The 17,878-nt window shown below is 40.7% G+C and overlaps 1 protein-coding gene and 1 long non-coding RNA gene across 2 annotated transcripts in view; one reads left to right on the top strand and one right to left on the bottom strand.

Moving 5' to 3' along the window:
• Positions 1–17,878, bottom strand: part of LOC137762539 (uncharacterized) — a 55,207-nt gene that overhangs the window by 6,639 nt on the left and 30,690 nt on the right. The gene's annotated exons all lie outside the window — the stretch shown is intronic.
• VTCN1 (V-set domain containing T cell activation inhibitor 1) lies at positions 1,083–15,968 on the top strand. The gene is given in 5 exon segments (XM_068538601.1): positions 1,083–1,124; positions 7,278–7,445; positions 7,447–7,624; positions 10,512–10,790; positions 15,847–15,968. Coding segments are annotated over 5 exon segments (789 nt in total).

Raw genomic sequence — 17,878 nt, 5'->3', positions numbered from 1 at the left:
TGTATAGTAGAAACATTTAGGGATCAGAGTTGTTCTAATCTCAGGTCTAACATTAACTGTGTGTTCCTTGGGATATAACTTAACTTTCCAGAACTTCACTGGTAAAATAAAGTCGTTGTGGGAATTACATGAGAAAGTGTTTATAAAGTGCCAGACACATATGTGTGTAATAAATGGCTGCTATTATTGTTTTCATTGATATCATCAGTGCCATTAATAATAATTTGCTATTATTAATGCATTCACATAGCACCTCCTAAAACTTGTACTATTTCCTGGCCACACCCGGAAGCTCCTCTGAAGTTAGGGAAGCCAGGGCAGGAAGCCACAGGACACTGCCTCCTAATTATGCTCCATCTTTGGTCACTGGATAAAATAATCAGGCATGGGCTTATGGCACCATAACAGGAGCACTGAAGTTGTTTGGAAAGAAATTGATACATATTTTGTCATTGTAGTCATCTGAGAAAATAGACAGATGTTGGCCTTTCTTACACTTGTTTTATGGTTTTTAATTGTTTTTTATTTTTACATGAGGTGGGGATACTGTTTTAGTGGATAGGCTCTCTATATATCTCAATCTGGCGCTGGATATCAGCAAAATGTGGTGGAAAGAGTACAGGCTTAGGACAAACTCAGACAAGGCTGAGTTTGATACTGGCTCCACTACTTGCTAGATACGGGGCTTTAGGCAAGCCATTTAATCCCTCAGAGCCTCTTTATCCTATTCATAAAATGGGTAGAACGGTAATTCCTACCTCTCAAGGTTGTTATCTGACTTAAAATGAGTCACTATAAGCATTTAGTAAAGTGTTTATTTCCTCCCGGCTCTTAAAGCCCTTTTACCCTCAACAAACCACACAAGAGCCCCTGGTGGTTAAGAGGTCTGGAGAGTCATATTAGGCCAAACTGTGGTTCCTAGAACATAGCTCCTTGAGCCAATATTTGTTTGCAAAATTGAGAACAGATTTCTTTTTGAGAGAAGCAATATTTATATACTGTCGCTTGCAAATTAAATCTCAAGTGTTTATTTCCTCCCGATTGCTCTGATCTGCAATCTTTCCAAATGATTCTAATTCATAATGGTTATCAAGATCATTGATTTAAGGTTTAACGTGTGGCAAGTCAGGTACTATGTTAAACTCTTTACCTGTATTGTATCACTTAGTCCTTTCGGGGGCCCTCTGAGGAAGCTACTATTATTAGCATCCCCATTTTACAGATGAAAAAAATTATGGAATAGAGAAGTTAGCAAACTTGCCCAAGGTCCCATATCCAGTGAGTGGCAGAGCTGGGTCTTGAACACAGACAGCCTGATACCTGTTCTCAAACGCCAATGCTCTGCTGCTGCTTTCCTACATCATTCCTTTATCTAGCCTGGCCCAGCATCCTTTCTGCTGTCTTCTCACAAGAGCAACTGTTATCCCCAACCCTGCCCTCTTCTCTGGCAAGAGTGGCACCCACAGGTGCCACCACAGGTTCCACAGGTGCAGGCTTAAGCCTATGTGCTTCCACCTTTAACCCATGTGCTATGGTGCCCATCTGGACAGCTGGGTTGCAGCAGAAGCTGAGGATGCTCTCTATGCTACTGAAATCTACAGAACTTGTCTTCCTGAGTCATTTCAGAGGAAAGTTCATTTCCCAGGTTTCATCCAGTGGTGTTGGGCAACCCAGCATCGTAACTTCCATAAAGAATCCTTGCCTTGTGTTACCTATAACCCCACTTCCCAAGAGATTCCTGCTCCTACTGCAGAGGGCAGTTGAATAGTGCCCACTCGTGTGAGAACAAAATGGCTCCAATTTCACCTTGCTCCCGCCCTTCGGCAGCTCCTCTTTTCCCACGCACACCAGAGCTGTGATAGTAATTAGCCCTCATGAGCTAGAGAATTCATTTTCAGTAAGTGGCTGGGGCTTCTAACTTTAAAGAGGTTTGATGGAATCTTAGAGACCAATGGAATTCTTGAAACCCGTGCCTGTTTAACAAAATTCTATATCAGTAGATAGCTGCCTCTAACCATCTCTTAAAGCCCTTTTACCCTCAACAAACCACACAAGAGCCCCTGGTGGTTAAGAGGTCTGGAGAGTCATATTAGGCCAGACTGTGGTTCCTAGAACGTAGCTCCTTGAGCCAATACTTGTTTGCAAAATTGAAAACAGATTTCTTTTTGAGAGAAGCAATATTTATATACTGTTGCTTGCAAATTAAATCCCATTTTATCACTTGTAACCATCATTTATTCACCTAACAAATAAGTATTTATTGATTGCTTTCTGGGTGCAAAGCAATGGCCAGGTCCTCATGGTTTCTTAAATTCTCACTGGCTTTTATTCCTCCTCCTGATTTGCTACAAGGAGGGGGGATTTAATCAACATTACACTCATTCCATCTGCCACATCTTTAATGCAACCTTAAATGAGCTAGAGCCTGCGGTGGGTCCCTGGGGCACTCCACAGCAGCCTACTTTTAATCATTAAGTTTTCTAAGATATTTCAACAAATTCTCCACCTGTGGGCTCAAGGCCAACACATTAAAATTAATTCAGTAACATAATTACTCAACTAAGATATGTCATTACCATTTCATTCTCTCCATAAACTGCTAATCATGTATTTTTTCTAAAAAGTAATTTTTCAGTTCAACTTTAATGGAACTTTATAAACTACAATCAAATTTACCCTTGCTCTAACAGAGTTACGCTTGCTCTATGATTTTATTGAGAATCATGGTGTATTTTCATTGCTTTCTTTTTCACTGACTCACATTTCCCCAAAATTTAGATGGGATAATCTAGCCAAATGTTCCTTACTCCTACAATCATTTTGGATAGAATCATTATCTCAAACAGTGCTTTGATTTCTACTGATTTTCATTCTTTCATTCATTCATTTATTCATTCACTCAACAAATATTATTTTTCTCTGTAGAAACACAGCACTAGGCACTTGTCTTAGTTTGCTCAGGCTGCCATAACAAAATACCATACACTGGGTAGCTTAAACAATAGAAATTTATTTTTTCACAATTCTAGCAGTTGAGAAGTCCCACTGCCACCCCCCACCCCAGGCTCCAGATGGCCCCATCTCTAAGGCTTCCATTAGAGGCCCTCCACCTGTTGAGATAGAGGCCCTTGGCCTGCTGAAGCACAGAGCTGAATAGCTCCATGGTCTGGTTCTGTAAGATCTACGAAGTCTGACAGCTTTCCTTCATTTTGTCTCATTTTTCTATTCCCTTTGGTTTTTCTGTACCAAGCTGGCAGTATATAATCCTATCTCTATTCCTGGCTTCTGTTGAGGTGGCTGTTAAGATCCTCACGAGTCATACCTACGATCTCCTTATTAAATGGTTGTCCACCCTGAGTGCTGTCTTCAGAACTGTCTTCTCATGTTTTGCAATATGGATAGGCTGAGAACTTGCCAAATCTGCAAGTTGTGGTTCCTTTTTGCTTAACAATTCCTTCTCCAATTCATCTCTCTCCTTTCTCATATTTTAGCATAAGCAGTCAGGAGTAACCAAGCCTCTCTTTCAACACTTTGCTTAGAAATCTCCTCAGCTAAATATCCAACTTTATCACTCACAAGTTTTACCTTCCACAAAACACTAGAACACAATTCAGCCAAGTTCTTATGCCATTTTCTAACAAGAATTGTTTCCCTCCAGTTTCCGATAACATATTCCTTATTTCCCATCTGAGATCTCACCAGAATCGCCCTTAACATGCACATTTCTAGCATGCACCTCAAAACTCTTCCAGCCTCTACCCATTACCCAGTTCCAAAACTTCCTCCACATGCTTAGGTACTTATTACAGCAGTACCCCACTTCTTGGTACCAGAATTTATATGTCAGATTCTCCAGAGAAACAGAACCAATAGGGTGGAGGTATAGGGAGAAAGGGAGTGAGAGGCAGAGAGAGAGGGAGATTTAGAAAGAATTGACTCACATGATTATGGACTCTGAGAAGTCCTAAGATCTGCAGGCAGCAAGCTGGAGACCCAGACAGTTTAATTCCAGTCTGAGCCCAAAGGCTTGAGAACCAGGAGAGCCAATGGCGTAGTTCTGGCCCAAAAGCTGGCAGGCTCAAGATCCAAAGAGAGACAATGTTTCAGTTCAAGTCTGAAGGCAGGGAAAGACTTGTGTCCCAGCTCAAAGGCAGCACAAGTTCCCTCTTGCTCAGCCTTTTTGTTCTATTTAGGTCTTTAATTGATTGGATGAGGCCCACCCACATTAAGAAGGGTGATCTGCTTTACTGATTCAAATATTAATCTCCTTCAGAGACACACCCAGAACGTCTGACCAAATATGTCTGGGCACTCTGTGGCCCAGTCAAGCTGACACATAAAATTAACCATCAAAGCGTTATAGGGGGGGCTTCCCTGGTGGCGCAGTGGTTGAGAGTCTGCCTGCTGATGCAGGGAACACGGGTTCGAGCCCTGGTCTGGGAGGATCCCACATGCCGTGGAGCGACTAGGCCTGTGAGCCACAACTACCAAGCCTGCGCGTCTGGAGCCTGTGCTCCGCCAACAAGAGAGGCCACGATAGTGAGAGGCCCGCGCACCGCGATGAAGAGTGGCCCCCGCTTGCCGCAACTAGAGAAAGCCCTCGCACAGAAACAAAGACCCAACACAGCCAAAAATAAATAAATAAATAAATAAATTTTAAAAAAATGTGTTATAGGACTTACAAATATGATTAAGACATTTTTTTCCCTTGAAAGGCTTACAAATTAGTGCCAGAGACAGACTACAGACAAGGTAGAGGGAGACAGATGCTATAATAAAGGCAAAGAAACGTGTTCAGGAAGAGGAAAGAGACAATCTTTTAATTTCGGTTTGGCATATCAAAAGGGGGTTTCATGCGAGTCCTGCCATCTGAATAGCCTTGAATATAAGTAGAATTTGGATAACTGGTGATAAAGGAGAGGAGGGAACTATAAATTGTAGGTGCACAATGCACAGTGTGTGAAGATGCATAGTATAATTATAACCAGTACTAGCCTGCAATGTCTTGGATATCAATCTGTCAAGTAAAAACAATTAAAAAGCAAATTAAATCTTGAAAGCAGTGTTCAATAAAATGCCAAGGCAGGGGGTGGGGTGTGTTGCATTCATACTACACAGCTAAACTTCCTACTACCTTCTTTCATAACTTTTCTCCCAAATCTCCCACGTGAATGGCCAAGCATGGCAGCTACTCCAAAGCCTCTCCTCCTCTACTCCAAAACCTTCAAAACATCCTCCCAGCGCAGCCTATGCACAGGTTTTTGTTTCCTCTGCCTCGTTTTTACTGGTACTTTTTCTTCCATCAGTAACTCTCTGTTCTTTATAATATAAATTCATCTAGCTTGCTTCTCCAGTTCTGTCCCTCATCCATTACCTTCATCGACTTTATAAAAGCCTAGGAGCTAATAAGACAATTCCAACCCCTTATGGGCTGGAAGACACAAGATGCCAAGGATATCCCCTATGTTCATAATATTTACCTCTTACATTTGAAAAATAGCAAGTGTGCTTTGCTTATGTATTTTTTCATTGAAAGCAGCAAATCAATAAATCACTTGATATGCAAAGACTACAATATAGACTTTGAAAGGATGTAGTGGGAAGTCTGGCTGGAAAGGGCTAATACCTGTGGGCATTTCCTATGTGCCATGCAATATTTAACTTTGAAGGCCATGCTGTCAGTCTGAAGTTTATTCCACAGCCCTTGGGAGCAGTGGAAGATTAGTGATTAGGAAACTGGCATGTTCGGATTGTACTTTAAGGTCTACCTGTAAGATTAATGCATGTAAAACGGGTTAGATGGAGGCAAAGATGAGAGGCAGGAATACCAATAAGGAAGCTGAGAAGTCCAGTTGAGGAGTGCTCAGCATCCATCATGTTGGACTTTCCTGGCTATAAGAAAGAGAGGTTTGTGCAGACCATTATAATATAAGGTGTTTGTTTAAAGGATACCCAGACAGTGGGACAGGAACTAGACCGGAAAACCCTCAGGATCTAAGGCAGCTCTGGGGATGGGGGACTCTCTTCACCTTTTCCTCTCATGGTCTCTCCCCTACACTTCCTTGGGTCTGTTCCACTCTCTTCTTGGGCTCAAAGACCCATCCTCTCCTTACCTTCACATCCAAACCACAGAAGGAGGCTCTCAAGAATATTCAGTTAATTAAAGCACCCCTGTAGGCATCCCCCGTCAGCAGCCTCCAGTACAGAGAGAAGAGCTGGTCAATCCTTTACAGACTGAGTGGGCTGTCAGCTGGGCAAGTGGGGAAGAGGCAGTGGATGTGGCTGTCACCATAATTAATACTTGTACTTGTTATATGTTCGGAGAGAAGGGTGTGACTTCTATCTTAGGCCAAAAATCAATTTAATTAAGTATCATTCTTCATTATGCCATAGCTAGCACTCTGACCTTGACCAAATCACTTCTATTCTCTATGCCTTCGTTTCTTCATCATTCAAGTGGAGATAAAAGTAACAGCACTTTAGAATTTAGCATTCTTCAGAATTATTAGCCATATTTAGTTAATGTGAGGTTTCACGTCTGTGCCATTTCTGGTTAACTAAGAATAACAATACCTTATATGTGTAATTACAGTTTGCAAATCAAGTTCACATCCATTTGATTTGATCCTCACAAGAGGTCTTTACGGTAGGTAATACAGATATCATTACCTCCATTTTTCTGAGATCCAGAGATGTAGTCAAGGTCATATAGCTCTTAAGTGACAAAACCAGGATCTGAATTCCTATCTTCAAAACCCAAGTCCAATACGTTCTCCTCTTATTTGGTCTCAAGGTTTCAGTTGCTTGGTCTCAAAAAGTGTAGCTTTTCATAGCACAGGGAGATCAGCTCGGTGCTTTGTGACCACCTGGAGGGGTGGGATGGGGAGGGTGGGAGGGAGGGAGATGCGGGAGGGAGGAGATATGGGAACATATGTATATGTGTGGCTGATTCGCTTTGTTATGGAGCGGAAGCTAACACACCATTGTAAAGCAATTATACTACAATAAAGAGGTTTAAAAATAAATTAATTAATTAATTAATTAATTTTAAAAAAAAGTGTAGCTTTTTTATCTGCTATTGGTAGATCTGCTGTAGGTATCAAAACAATTGTCTTAATACTCTTTCTATTCTTATGTCTTATTTTTTCATGCCTCTCCTGTTTTGTATATTTCTAATTTATTACAGAAGTCCCTGTTTGGCTTTTTAGTAATGAAGGATTTGGTTGTAGATGTTCCAAAGCTTCCCTTGGCATTGACCCCTGTTTCCTGAATTGTAGGGAGACACTCCATCAGTCACTACTCTCACCTCAGCTGGGAACATTGGGGAGGATGGAATCCTGAGCTGCACTTTTGAACCTGACATCAAACTTTCTGATATCATGATACAGTGGCTGAAGGAAGGTGTTATGGGTTTGGTCCATGAGTTCAAAGAAGGCAAAGATGAACCTGTTGGACCAGGATGAAATGTTCAGAGGTCGGACAGCAGTGTTTGCTGATCAAGTAATAGTTGGCAATGCCTCTCTGAGGCTGAAAAATGTGCAACTCGCAGATGCTGGCACCTATAAATGTTACACCATCACTTCTAAAGGCAAGGGGAATGCTAACCTCGAGTACAAAACTGGAGGTAAGTTACTTTGGAAGAGAGGGAAAGAAGGTGCCAGAAGATATTTGAGACTAAAGAGTGTGAATTGCTGATGAAATGTCATATTATGCTCATGAGTGACTAATATCAGACAAAGACCATCCAAATTCTGCTAGCAGCCATCCTTGCTGTCCAAGACCCACACCAACTCTGGAAGTCACCCACTATAATATTAGGTCTTAAAATCTTTTGTTCAGGACTCTAGCCTCTTCTGAATTTTCTCATATATTCCCTGAAATATTTTGCCAGAATATGTTTTCTCCATCAGTAGCTCTCTGTTCTTTCCCTTTGGTCTTGCTAGTGAGAGAAGACTATAATCTGGTCTGAGACTTTTCTGTGCTAAGTAGGCCCTAGCCCAAGTCTGAAATCAGTATCTCCAGGGACTCACGACAGTGGAACCCATTATAGGAGAAGTTCAAAGGTAACTGACCAAAACAATATTGGCCTATAAACTCACTAATCCTCCTCCAATGAAATCCATGCTTTCTTACCAACTAAATTTAACATATTTTCTGAATTTATGTACAAGGGACTCAGATATTGGAAGGAGTAAAAAGATGATTAAGAAAACAGAGATAATTGTCCTTCCTTCTGTAGAGCTGAGAGTGTAGAGCTTATAGAGTTGAGGGTCAGGGCAGAGATAAGAAACATATGTAAATAAGAAACATATGTAGATAAGAAACATATCTACAATAATTGGTAAAGTGTATTAAATGCTTTAAGAGAAAATACAAATAGAGTGATTTGGGGATTCAGAGGAAGAAAGAGATCATATCCAAATGCATAGGGAGGAAAGGGGCAGGAAGGCCCCCATGGAGAGAATTTGACATTTGGGAGGAGCCTTGAAGGATAGGCAGAAAGTATCCTGAGGCGTCCCAGGCTAAGCTAGCCTGCACAGGTCTTTCTTGGACCCCTCATAATATGTGTATGTAGTGGTTTGAAGCATAGATCTAGTCAGACCTAGGCACATACAGTGGCCTGGGCAAGGCAACCTCACTGAGCCTCAGCTTCTTTATCTTAAAATAGGGATTAATAAAGTCAGGTCAAAGGGACACTGGGGCCAACTGAAAGGGCTTCCAATGGCAAAGCTGGAACCATTTGAGCAACAGAATAAACAATATAGTATTAAATTATAACTAAGCATAAAATAAATACACGAGTACATACTTATATGAGGGAGATGAAACAAATCTTCTTTATAGATGAATTCCAAATAATGTATTTAGATCTCTGCCCCCCAAGGAGGTGGAGCTTAGAACTTCCCCCTCCCCGACCACTGCACTTAGGGTGTGTTAGACTTAGTGAAGTCCAGCTTCCAAAGAAACCTGGCAAACATAGACTCAGCCAGGTGGTCTAAGTTAACATCGTCATGATAAATCATGTTAATAGCATGCACTCTCTGATGTGACATGATGAGAAGGGCACTTTTACTTCTATAGTTTTCCTCTCCAAAACCCATAACCTCAGTCTAATCTTGAGAAAAACATCAGACAAATTACAATAGAGGGGCATTCTACAAAATACCTGGCCACTACTCCTCAAAACTGTCAAGATCATGCAAAACATGGAAAGACTGAAAAACTGTCACAGACCAGAGGAATCTAAAAAGACATGACAAATAAATGCAATGTGGTATTCTGGATGGGATCCTGTGATATAAAATGGACATTAGTGGAAAAACTGGTAAAATCCAAATAAAGGCTGGAGTTTAGTTAATAGTAATATACGAATGATAGTGTCTCAGTTTTGACAAACGCATCATGGTTATTTAAGATGTTGTTAATATTAGGGGAAACTGGGTGAGACGTATACAAGAACTCTCTGTACTATCTTTGCAACCTTTCTGTAAATCTAAAGTTATTCTAAAATTAAAAGCTTATTTTGTTAAATGGGCACAATAATAGATATCCCTAGGACTGTTGTGAGGAACAAAAAAAAATAATGTCTGGAATTTGGTCCCTAGCACAGAGCACACCCTCAATAAATGGTGGTTCATTGTCATGTGCACTCAGGTTCCCACATCATCTCCCAGGAGCTTGTGCCCTGCCTGCTCCAAGTATGTGAGTCTCGTCTCTCCTGCTAGGCAGCAGGCTCTTGAAGGGCATGGCAAAGGCTTTCCTTCCACCTCTCACTCCACACTAGCACAGTCCTGGGCAAAGGAAGATGCTAAATAAATTAATAATTTGTATCTTGCCCTTTAGGCATCATAAACATTTTACAGGCCAAAGTCTAGGCCTTGACATTTTCTGTAAGTGTCTCTCTGCCTAGATAGAGGAGGAAGTTAGTCTTAAATTCAAAATGTACTTGCCTCTCCAGTGAGGAGAATTATCTTAAAAGAAAACAAATGCCTGTCTTTATTAATGGATACCAGGGCTGGGCAGTCTCTACCCAAGCAAACTTCAGATCCCCATGACGACAAGGCCTCTGTATGGAATTTCTGTGTGTAGGTGAATGCTGTTTGTTTCTTCCTTCTCCCTCCCCACCCTTTTACCCTCCAGGCAGAAAAATTACATAAAATTCAGGAGGCTTCATAGGTACCTAGGAAAATAAATACCCGGTTTCCTTAACTGATAATTTTTTTGTGTGATCACTGGAACTCCTCTTACTTGGAGAAATTTATTTGTTGTAACAATTATACCTAGAACTTAGGTCCTTGGAGTTTGTGATATTGTCCAAAGTGTTGTGATGTATAGCAATACTATGAGCGAATCATTTTTTGCATCTACAATACAATGGGTCATACATAGACAGCCCACTGGGAAAGTACTGAGTCACTTCAATGTGTTTTTAAGACCTAGCACTTCAAAGTCTATATTGTCTTATCTGTCTGACCTTGACCCCTGCCCTTTTTTGACCTTCAACCCTGCAGCCTTCAGCATCCCAGAAGTGAACGTGGAGTGTAACGCCACCTCAGAGAGCTTACGATGTGAGGCTCCCCGATGGTTTCCCCAGCCAACAGTGGTCTGGGCATCCCAAGTTGACCAGGGAGCCAACTTCTCAGAAGTCTCCAACACCAGCTTTGAGCTGAACTCTGAGAATGTGACCATGAAGGTTGTATCTGTACTCTACAATGTCACGATCAACAACACATACTCCTGTATGATTGAAAACAACATTGCCAAAGCCACAGGGGATATCAAAGTGACAGGTGGGTTCCTTTACACATTTGGTATGGGTTTATTGGGGTTATAATCTAGTGTAAACTAAAATCTAACTTCTTTAACAGATATATTATGTACCAGGGCACAGAAAGTTTCACAGAGATCTCAATCACAATTCCAGTTGGGATTGCATTATGTAAGAAGAAAACTAATACAAAACAATATTTATGGCATATATAGGTCAAAGGTGGCAATTAGTTCTCATCTTGTATACCTTCTTACTGCCTGGAGAGCAATATTTAGGATTCTGAGGCCCTAACTCAGAAGGATTGGTTTGGTAAAGCAGTGGAGAAGTGATGATTATTTGAAATCTTTGATATATTCAGCTGGTGATCTACATCCCGAGTTCCCCGAAACTGGTTTGGGTCTATCCTGCCTTTGAGAAGACTTTTGATTTGAAGACTAAAGGTCTTAGAGTCTGCCTTAGTCCTTCTTATTCAGTCCTTCCAGGACTTGCTCAAGATCCCACTAATACTGGCACAAGATTAATCTGAAAGCTCCAGATTGAGCTGGCCTCCCAGGCTGAGAAGACCAGGAGCCAGGGAGGCTCAACACCCTAGTCTCCCTGCAGTGCTTCAGTATATTACAAAACCTAGGGTTGAGCTAGTGTCAAGGAAATGCATAGACTGAATTATGAATTTTAAAACCATCCCTGCTGGGGTTAAACTGAATTCAAGCTATAGGGGAAGGAGTATATCAGGAGAACCACTGTCTTATATCAAGCCTAGTACCAAACAGAATACCTTGCACGTTTTAAGTGCCCTTTAAATGTTTGCTGAATTTAACTGAATAAACCATATTTTCATCAGCTATTTTTTTTTATAATTTGATTGATTGATTGATTGATTTGGCCGCATTGGGTCTTCATTGCTGGGCGCGGGCTTTTCTCTCTAGTTGTGGTGAGCAGGGGCTATTCTTCATCGTGGTGCACAGGCTTCTCACTGTCGTGGTTTCTCTTGTTGCGGAGCACGGGCTCTAGGCACACGGGCTTCAGTAGTTGTGGCACGTGGGCTCAGTACTTGTGGTGCGCAGGCTCTAGAGCGCAGGCTCAGTAGTTGTGGCGCACAGGCTTAGTTGCTTCGCAGCATGTGGGATCTTCCTGGACCAGGGATCAAACCTGTGTCCCCTGCACTGGCAGGTGGATTCTTAACCACTGCACCACCAGGGAAGTACCTCATCAGCTATTTTTTAATTCAAATTTATATATACAAAAAGGCAACCTATGGAATGGGAGAAAATATTTGTAAATCATATATTTGATAAGTGATTAGTATCCAGAATACATAAAGAACTTCTATAATTCAACAACGAAAAAGTCAAATAACTTGATTAAAAAATGGGCAAAGGACTCGAATAGACATTTCTCCAAAGAAGATATACAAAATGGCCAACAAGTATATGAAAAGATGTTCAACATCCCTAATCATCAGAGAAATGTAAACGGAAACCACAATATCACCTCATACGATTAGAATGGCTACTAACAACAACAACAACAGAACAGAAAACAACAAGTGTTGGTGAGGATGAGAAGAAACTGGAATGCTTGTGTATGATGGTGAGACTATAAAATGGTGCAACCACTATAGAAAACAGTACGGGAGGTTCCTCAAAAAACTTAAAACAGAACTTCCAAATGATCTAGCAGTCCCGTTTCTGTGTATTATGTCCAAAAGAACTGAAAGCAGTGTCTCAAAGATATATTTGTACACCCATGTTTACAGCAGCATTATTCACAATAACCAAGAGGAGGAAGCAGCCCCAATGTCCACTCAACAGATGAATGGATAAACAAAATGTGGTATACATACAATGGAATATTATTCAGCCTTAAAAAGGAAGGAAATCCTTTCGCATGCTACAACATGGATGAATTTTCAGGATATTATGCTATAAGTGAAATAAGCCAGTCACAGAAAGATAAATATTGTTTGATTCTACCATTTGATTCTACTTATAAAGTATCTGAAGTAATCAAATTCATAGAAACAGAAAGTACAATAATGGTTACCAGGAGCTGGGGCCAAGGGGAAAGGATACGGAGTTGTTGTTTAATGGGTATAGAGTTTCAGATTTGCAAAATGAAAAAGTTTTGGAGATTTTTTTCACAAGAATGTGAATATACTTAACATTACTGAACTGTACACTTAAAATGGTTAAGATAGTAAGTTTTATATTACGTTTTTTACCACAATAAAAAAAAGTATCTAATAAAAAATCATATATATGAGAAGGAGAGAGCTCTTCCACTATCCTGTGAAACAAACTGGTGACTGTACCAATCAGAACACTTTTAGTTGCCTATAATAGAAAACAAAACCAACTGAAGCCTAAGCTAAAAGAGGGAATTTATTAGAAGGGTATTAGGATGTCTCATGAAACCAAGGACAGAAAGTGCAGTGTGGCTTCAGGAACAGCTGGATCCAAGAACTTAAATTCCATTCTTTGTCTCTCATTTCTACTTTATTCTCTTTGCTCTCTAATTTACTCTCTCTTGTTTTAGTCTATAGGGCAGAATATGGTTGCCAAGAGCTCCTACCTTTAAAAGTCTCTCTCACTCAAGAGAGTAACTAGACTGAAGCTCAATCCCTCAGTCTGATTCTATTGAATACATTCCCAGAACAGCTCAACTTGGGTCAGCTGCCCATACTTAGACCAATGAGGCAGTACCTGGATGGAAGGCCTTCCCAGAAGAGAAGGGGGCATTTAAAACAATGAGTGTTAACAACAGTATTTCAGTTTAGATCTCAATTAAAGATCTCAATTAAAAGCTCCAAACTATATAACTAATGTCTTCTAATAGAAATGGCAATAACCGAACAAACCACAGAAATTGGGCACAGCTTTTATTCAGTGAGCAGGTTCTTTTTCCATACATGCTTATTGGATACATCAGAACAAGTGTTCCATGTACCAGTACTAGGACTATATCCAACTTTTAGAAGCATGACATAGCTCAAAATTAAGATAAAATAACATAATTCCTCCTTACCACGCACAAAGTAAGTTTTTAAACAACTGTATGAGGCCATGGGGTTTATATCCTGTGTTCTCTAACTATACTGCTAATTTGGGTCATCCATTCAACAAATACCTATTTAGTGCCAAATATATACAAAGTAATTTGTAAGTCCCATGAAATACTGAGATGAATAGCACAGTTGTCTTAAGAGAAGTTAATCAGTGTGGATACGGTACCCACAGGAAAGAGTAGTTAATTATGACTGTAGTGGCTCAACAGATGAGGAAGAGTTCAAGCTGGGTTTTGAAGAAAAAGAATGATTTTGATAGACTAGGAAGGCATGAAGTCAGAAGCCTATGTCAATGTCCAGGGGAGAAATTATGAGGGCCTTAACTGGGGCAGCGACAATGGGAAGGAAAGGTGGGAGAATCAAAAGTTAATGAAGAAAATAATCTACAGGCCTTGGTGACACAAACGTGAAGGACAAGAGAAGGAACAAGTCAAAAGGGGTCTGATATTGCTATCCAGGTTGCTTAGGAGGTTAGTAATGCTACCAACAACAAAAATGGAAATGTAGGAAAAGCAACATGTCTGGTAAAAAGATGAAGATTTTAGAGCTGTTGAGTTGAAAGTGCCCACTATGTACAAAGGTAGAGATGTCCAATGCTTAGCACATTACCCAGCATACACCAAGTCTGGGGGAGACTGCTTCATCCCTACTCCACATATTTCCTTCCATGGGAAGAGATTCCCACCAATGTAACCCTTCTAGTCTCTCTTCTCCCCTCTTTCACTCTTCCCCAGAGGAAGAGAAATTAACTTACCCGATTAGTGAGTTTATTAGGAGAAGCTGGGTATAAATAGCTCAGCTCCTCATTTTTCCTTTTCTCTCTAGCTAACCAGAAGTATACATTCTACTCTTCTCCTCTAAGCCGACAGTTTTCAGGGGTAGAATCTGCCCTTGTGGGAGGAAGCCTGCCCCAGTCTTGTGCTGCCTGTCACTGGGGAAGTCTGGGCTGCAGCCCACTTCCCTGCAGACAAAGCTTAATCCTTTAGTATCAGATTTATCAGGAGTAAAGGTGATTTTAGTCCTCCAGTTGCCTCACTTTGTCTCGCTCTTTAACTGGTTCAGAACTCAGCTGGGGAGAGGGTGTTCATTGGACTCCTTTGAACTCAAACAACAGGTGCTCAAAAATATTTGCTGAATAATTATATTTTTAACTGACATATAGTAGCAACTGTAAATACAGATGTGGAATTTAGGACAGAATTCGGGCTAAGGAGGTGGATTTGGAAAATGATCAGCTTAATGGAAGTAATGTTTATTAGGCTTGAGTGGGGTTACTGTTACTGTCTTGACAGCTAATACCTACTGAACGCTTACTATGGTGCCAGGTTCTGTTCTAAGTGCTTTACATGTATTAACTCATTAATCCTCACAAGAATCCTATGAAGTTGACTATTATTATTTTGGCCCTATTTTATAGATAAAGAAACTGTAGCACATATAGAGTAACTTGCCTAAACTTGCCTGAAGTCACACAGCTAGTAAGTGTCAGAGCTGAAATGAGCTAAATGACATTGGACTGTCTAGGGAGAAAATAAAGAGTAATTTAATTTCTTCACTTCTGCCTTTCTCTACTTCAAAATGAGAACAATACTTTCTCATTACTCTGTAGTGGTGTGATGAAAGCAAATGACATAGAACCTGTAAAGGTCACTGCCTAGAGGGAAAAAAAATGTGTCTGACACCAAGGACTGGCCATGGCTGTTGGTTTAGCCTATTCTTTACTTGGTAACCAATAGCAATGTGTTTATTGGAATTGTTTTTCATTTGGCTGAGTGCTCACTGGAGTGGACAAGAGAATGGAACTTCTTTGCAGAAAGGGAAAGCTCTGCTTTTAAGCTAGTTACAGAAAGGTAGAGAATGGGGTACAAAATTGCCCTCAAATTAGGGCACAAGTTATATTAGGAACAACCTGTTCTGTTTTTTGGGGGTATTTTTCTTTGCTAACCAGCCATGTGAAGAAGACATCCAGCTTTTCCTCTATGGCCCTGAACTTTTTTCTCTCCCTTTACAGACTCTGAGATTAAAAGGCGAAGTCACCTCCAGCTGCTGAACTCAAAGGCTTCCCTGTGTGTCTCTTCTGTTGCCATCAGCTGGGTACTCCTGCCTCTCTGCCCTTACCTGATGCTAAAATAATGCACCTTGGCTACACAGAAACATGCAGAGTCACTGGTACGACAGGTGAGATGAATCACGATTGGTGTGGGGGAGCCACTGTGTGTGTTTGTGTCCCTAACAGGAATCAAGCAGCTCCCAGCACCAGCCTCAGAGAGAAACATTTAATAACGTCAGGGCAGTAGGCACTATTTCCACTGCTATTGTGAAAGGTAAGCATTTGTTAACAAAGAGTAGAGACCTCATTGACAGGCTTCCAGGAAAAACAACTCTATGCAATTCAAATATTTGTGTAAATTCAAACATCTTTTCATTTATTGAGTCATCCTTGAAGGCAAACATATCTTATTGAAGAGAAAGAGATATTTGGCCCTGATCCATTACTCTGGATTTCACAATGAAACATCATGACGTGAGCATAATCGCTCAAGTAAGTGGCCTCCTCCCAGCCCCCCTCACCAAAGCCCCTGTTGACTGGAGACTTGACAAAGCACTCACCAACTAGCCCTCTTGCTAAGACTTCCCACTCTCACTTCAGTCCTCTGGCTCTAATTACTGGTAGGACATCTCTTTCTGAATATTCTTCTGCATGTGGAATTTGTATACAACTGAGCTTGTGAAGTTACAGTCAACACCACCACATTACTCAGTGGCACTGCCACCATGCACCGGGCTCACAACCTTAGAGCTATTTTTGTCCCCCTCTGTCCTTCAGGTCTATTTGTTACCAAGCTCTACAGTATTTGCCCATGTTGTCTTTCAGATTGACCCTAATCATCTCATGCCCCGACTAGTTCTAAAACCTTGTACTTGCTCCTTCCTCTGTTTCAGGTGATAGGAAACAAGGTGCCAGAATAAAATTTTTCAAATGCTATTTTCATCACAGCAGTCCTTTACTCTGCAACCTAAAGTGACTCACTGGGCACTATTATATCAAAGTTAAAGTCCTCAGCTATGCAGTCACAGCTCTCTAAGTTTCTCTCCCTAAGGTTCCTCCTTCTCTCAGCTACCTACTACTGCTCTCTGGCCTTGCTCCCTCTCTCTCTGCCCCTTCCTGGAAATCTCCTCTACTCTATGGTAACTCAGATCCACACTTCCTTCACCCATTTCCTGCTGGTCCTTTCATCTCACATCCCCTTGGTGAGCATGTATAATTTATAATATCTTACACTCTCTAAGGCACATATATTCCTTGCCTAGATTGTTAAGTCCTCAAGGGCAGGCAAAAATCTGTTGATCTGCTTTGCTTTTTTGAGTGTGGTAAAAAAAATTTTACATTTATTTTAAAAAACAGTGATTGAGATGACCTAGAGGGGTGGGACAGGGAGGATGGGAGGGAGGCTCAAGAGGGAGGGGATATGTGTATGTATATGGCTGATTCGCTTTGTTGTGCAACAGAAACTAACATGATATTGTGAAGAAATTATACTCCAATAAAGATGTATTAAAAAAAGTGGTTGAAATACAAATATAAAGTTGTATACTTAGATATAAGGTAGTACATGGATATTATAAAAATTGCAAAGGTGGTATGCAAACAACGAAATCAGAGGAAACCCTTTCTTATGGGGCTGTTGTGGGATCAGGTCAGATCATGTTTCCCGAGGTAAGTTTGTGTCGCTATAAACTTCCCTCTTAGAACTGCTTTTGCTGTGTCCCGTAGATTTTTGGATTGTGTTTTCATTTTCATCTGTCTCTAGGTATTTTTAAAAAAGTTTCCTCTTATTTCTTCATTGACCCATTGATTGTTTAGTAGCATATTGTTTAGCCTCCACATGTTTGGGTGTGTTTTTTCTTTTTTTTTTGCAGTCTTTTTTTCTTGTAGTTGACCTCTTGTTTCATAGCATTGTGACTGGAAAAGATGCTTTATATGATTTCAATTTTTAAAAATTTACCAAGGCTTGTTTTGTTGCCTAGCATGTGATCTATCC

Source organism: Eschrichtius robustus, chromosome 3, assembly GCF_028021215.1.
Source record: "Eschrichtius robustus isolate mEscRob2 chromosome 3, mEscRob2.pri, whole genome shotgun sequence".
NCBI classification, from domain to species: Eukaryota; Metazoa; Chordata; class Mammalia; order Artiodactyla; family Eschrichtiidae; genus Eschrichtius; species Eschrichtius robustus.
The sequence above is the reverse complement of the archived record's forward strand: the minus strand, read 5'-3'. Positions and strand labels throughout refer to the sequence as shown.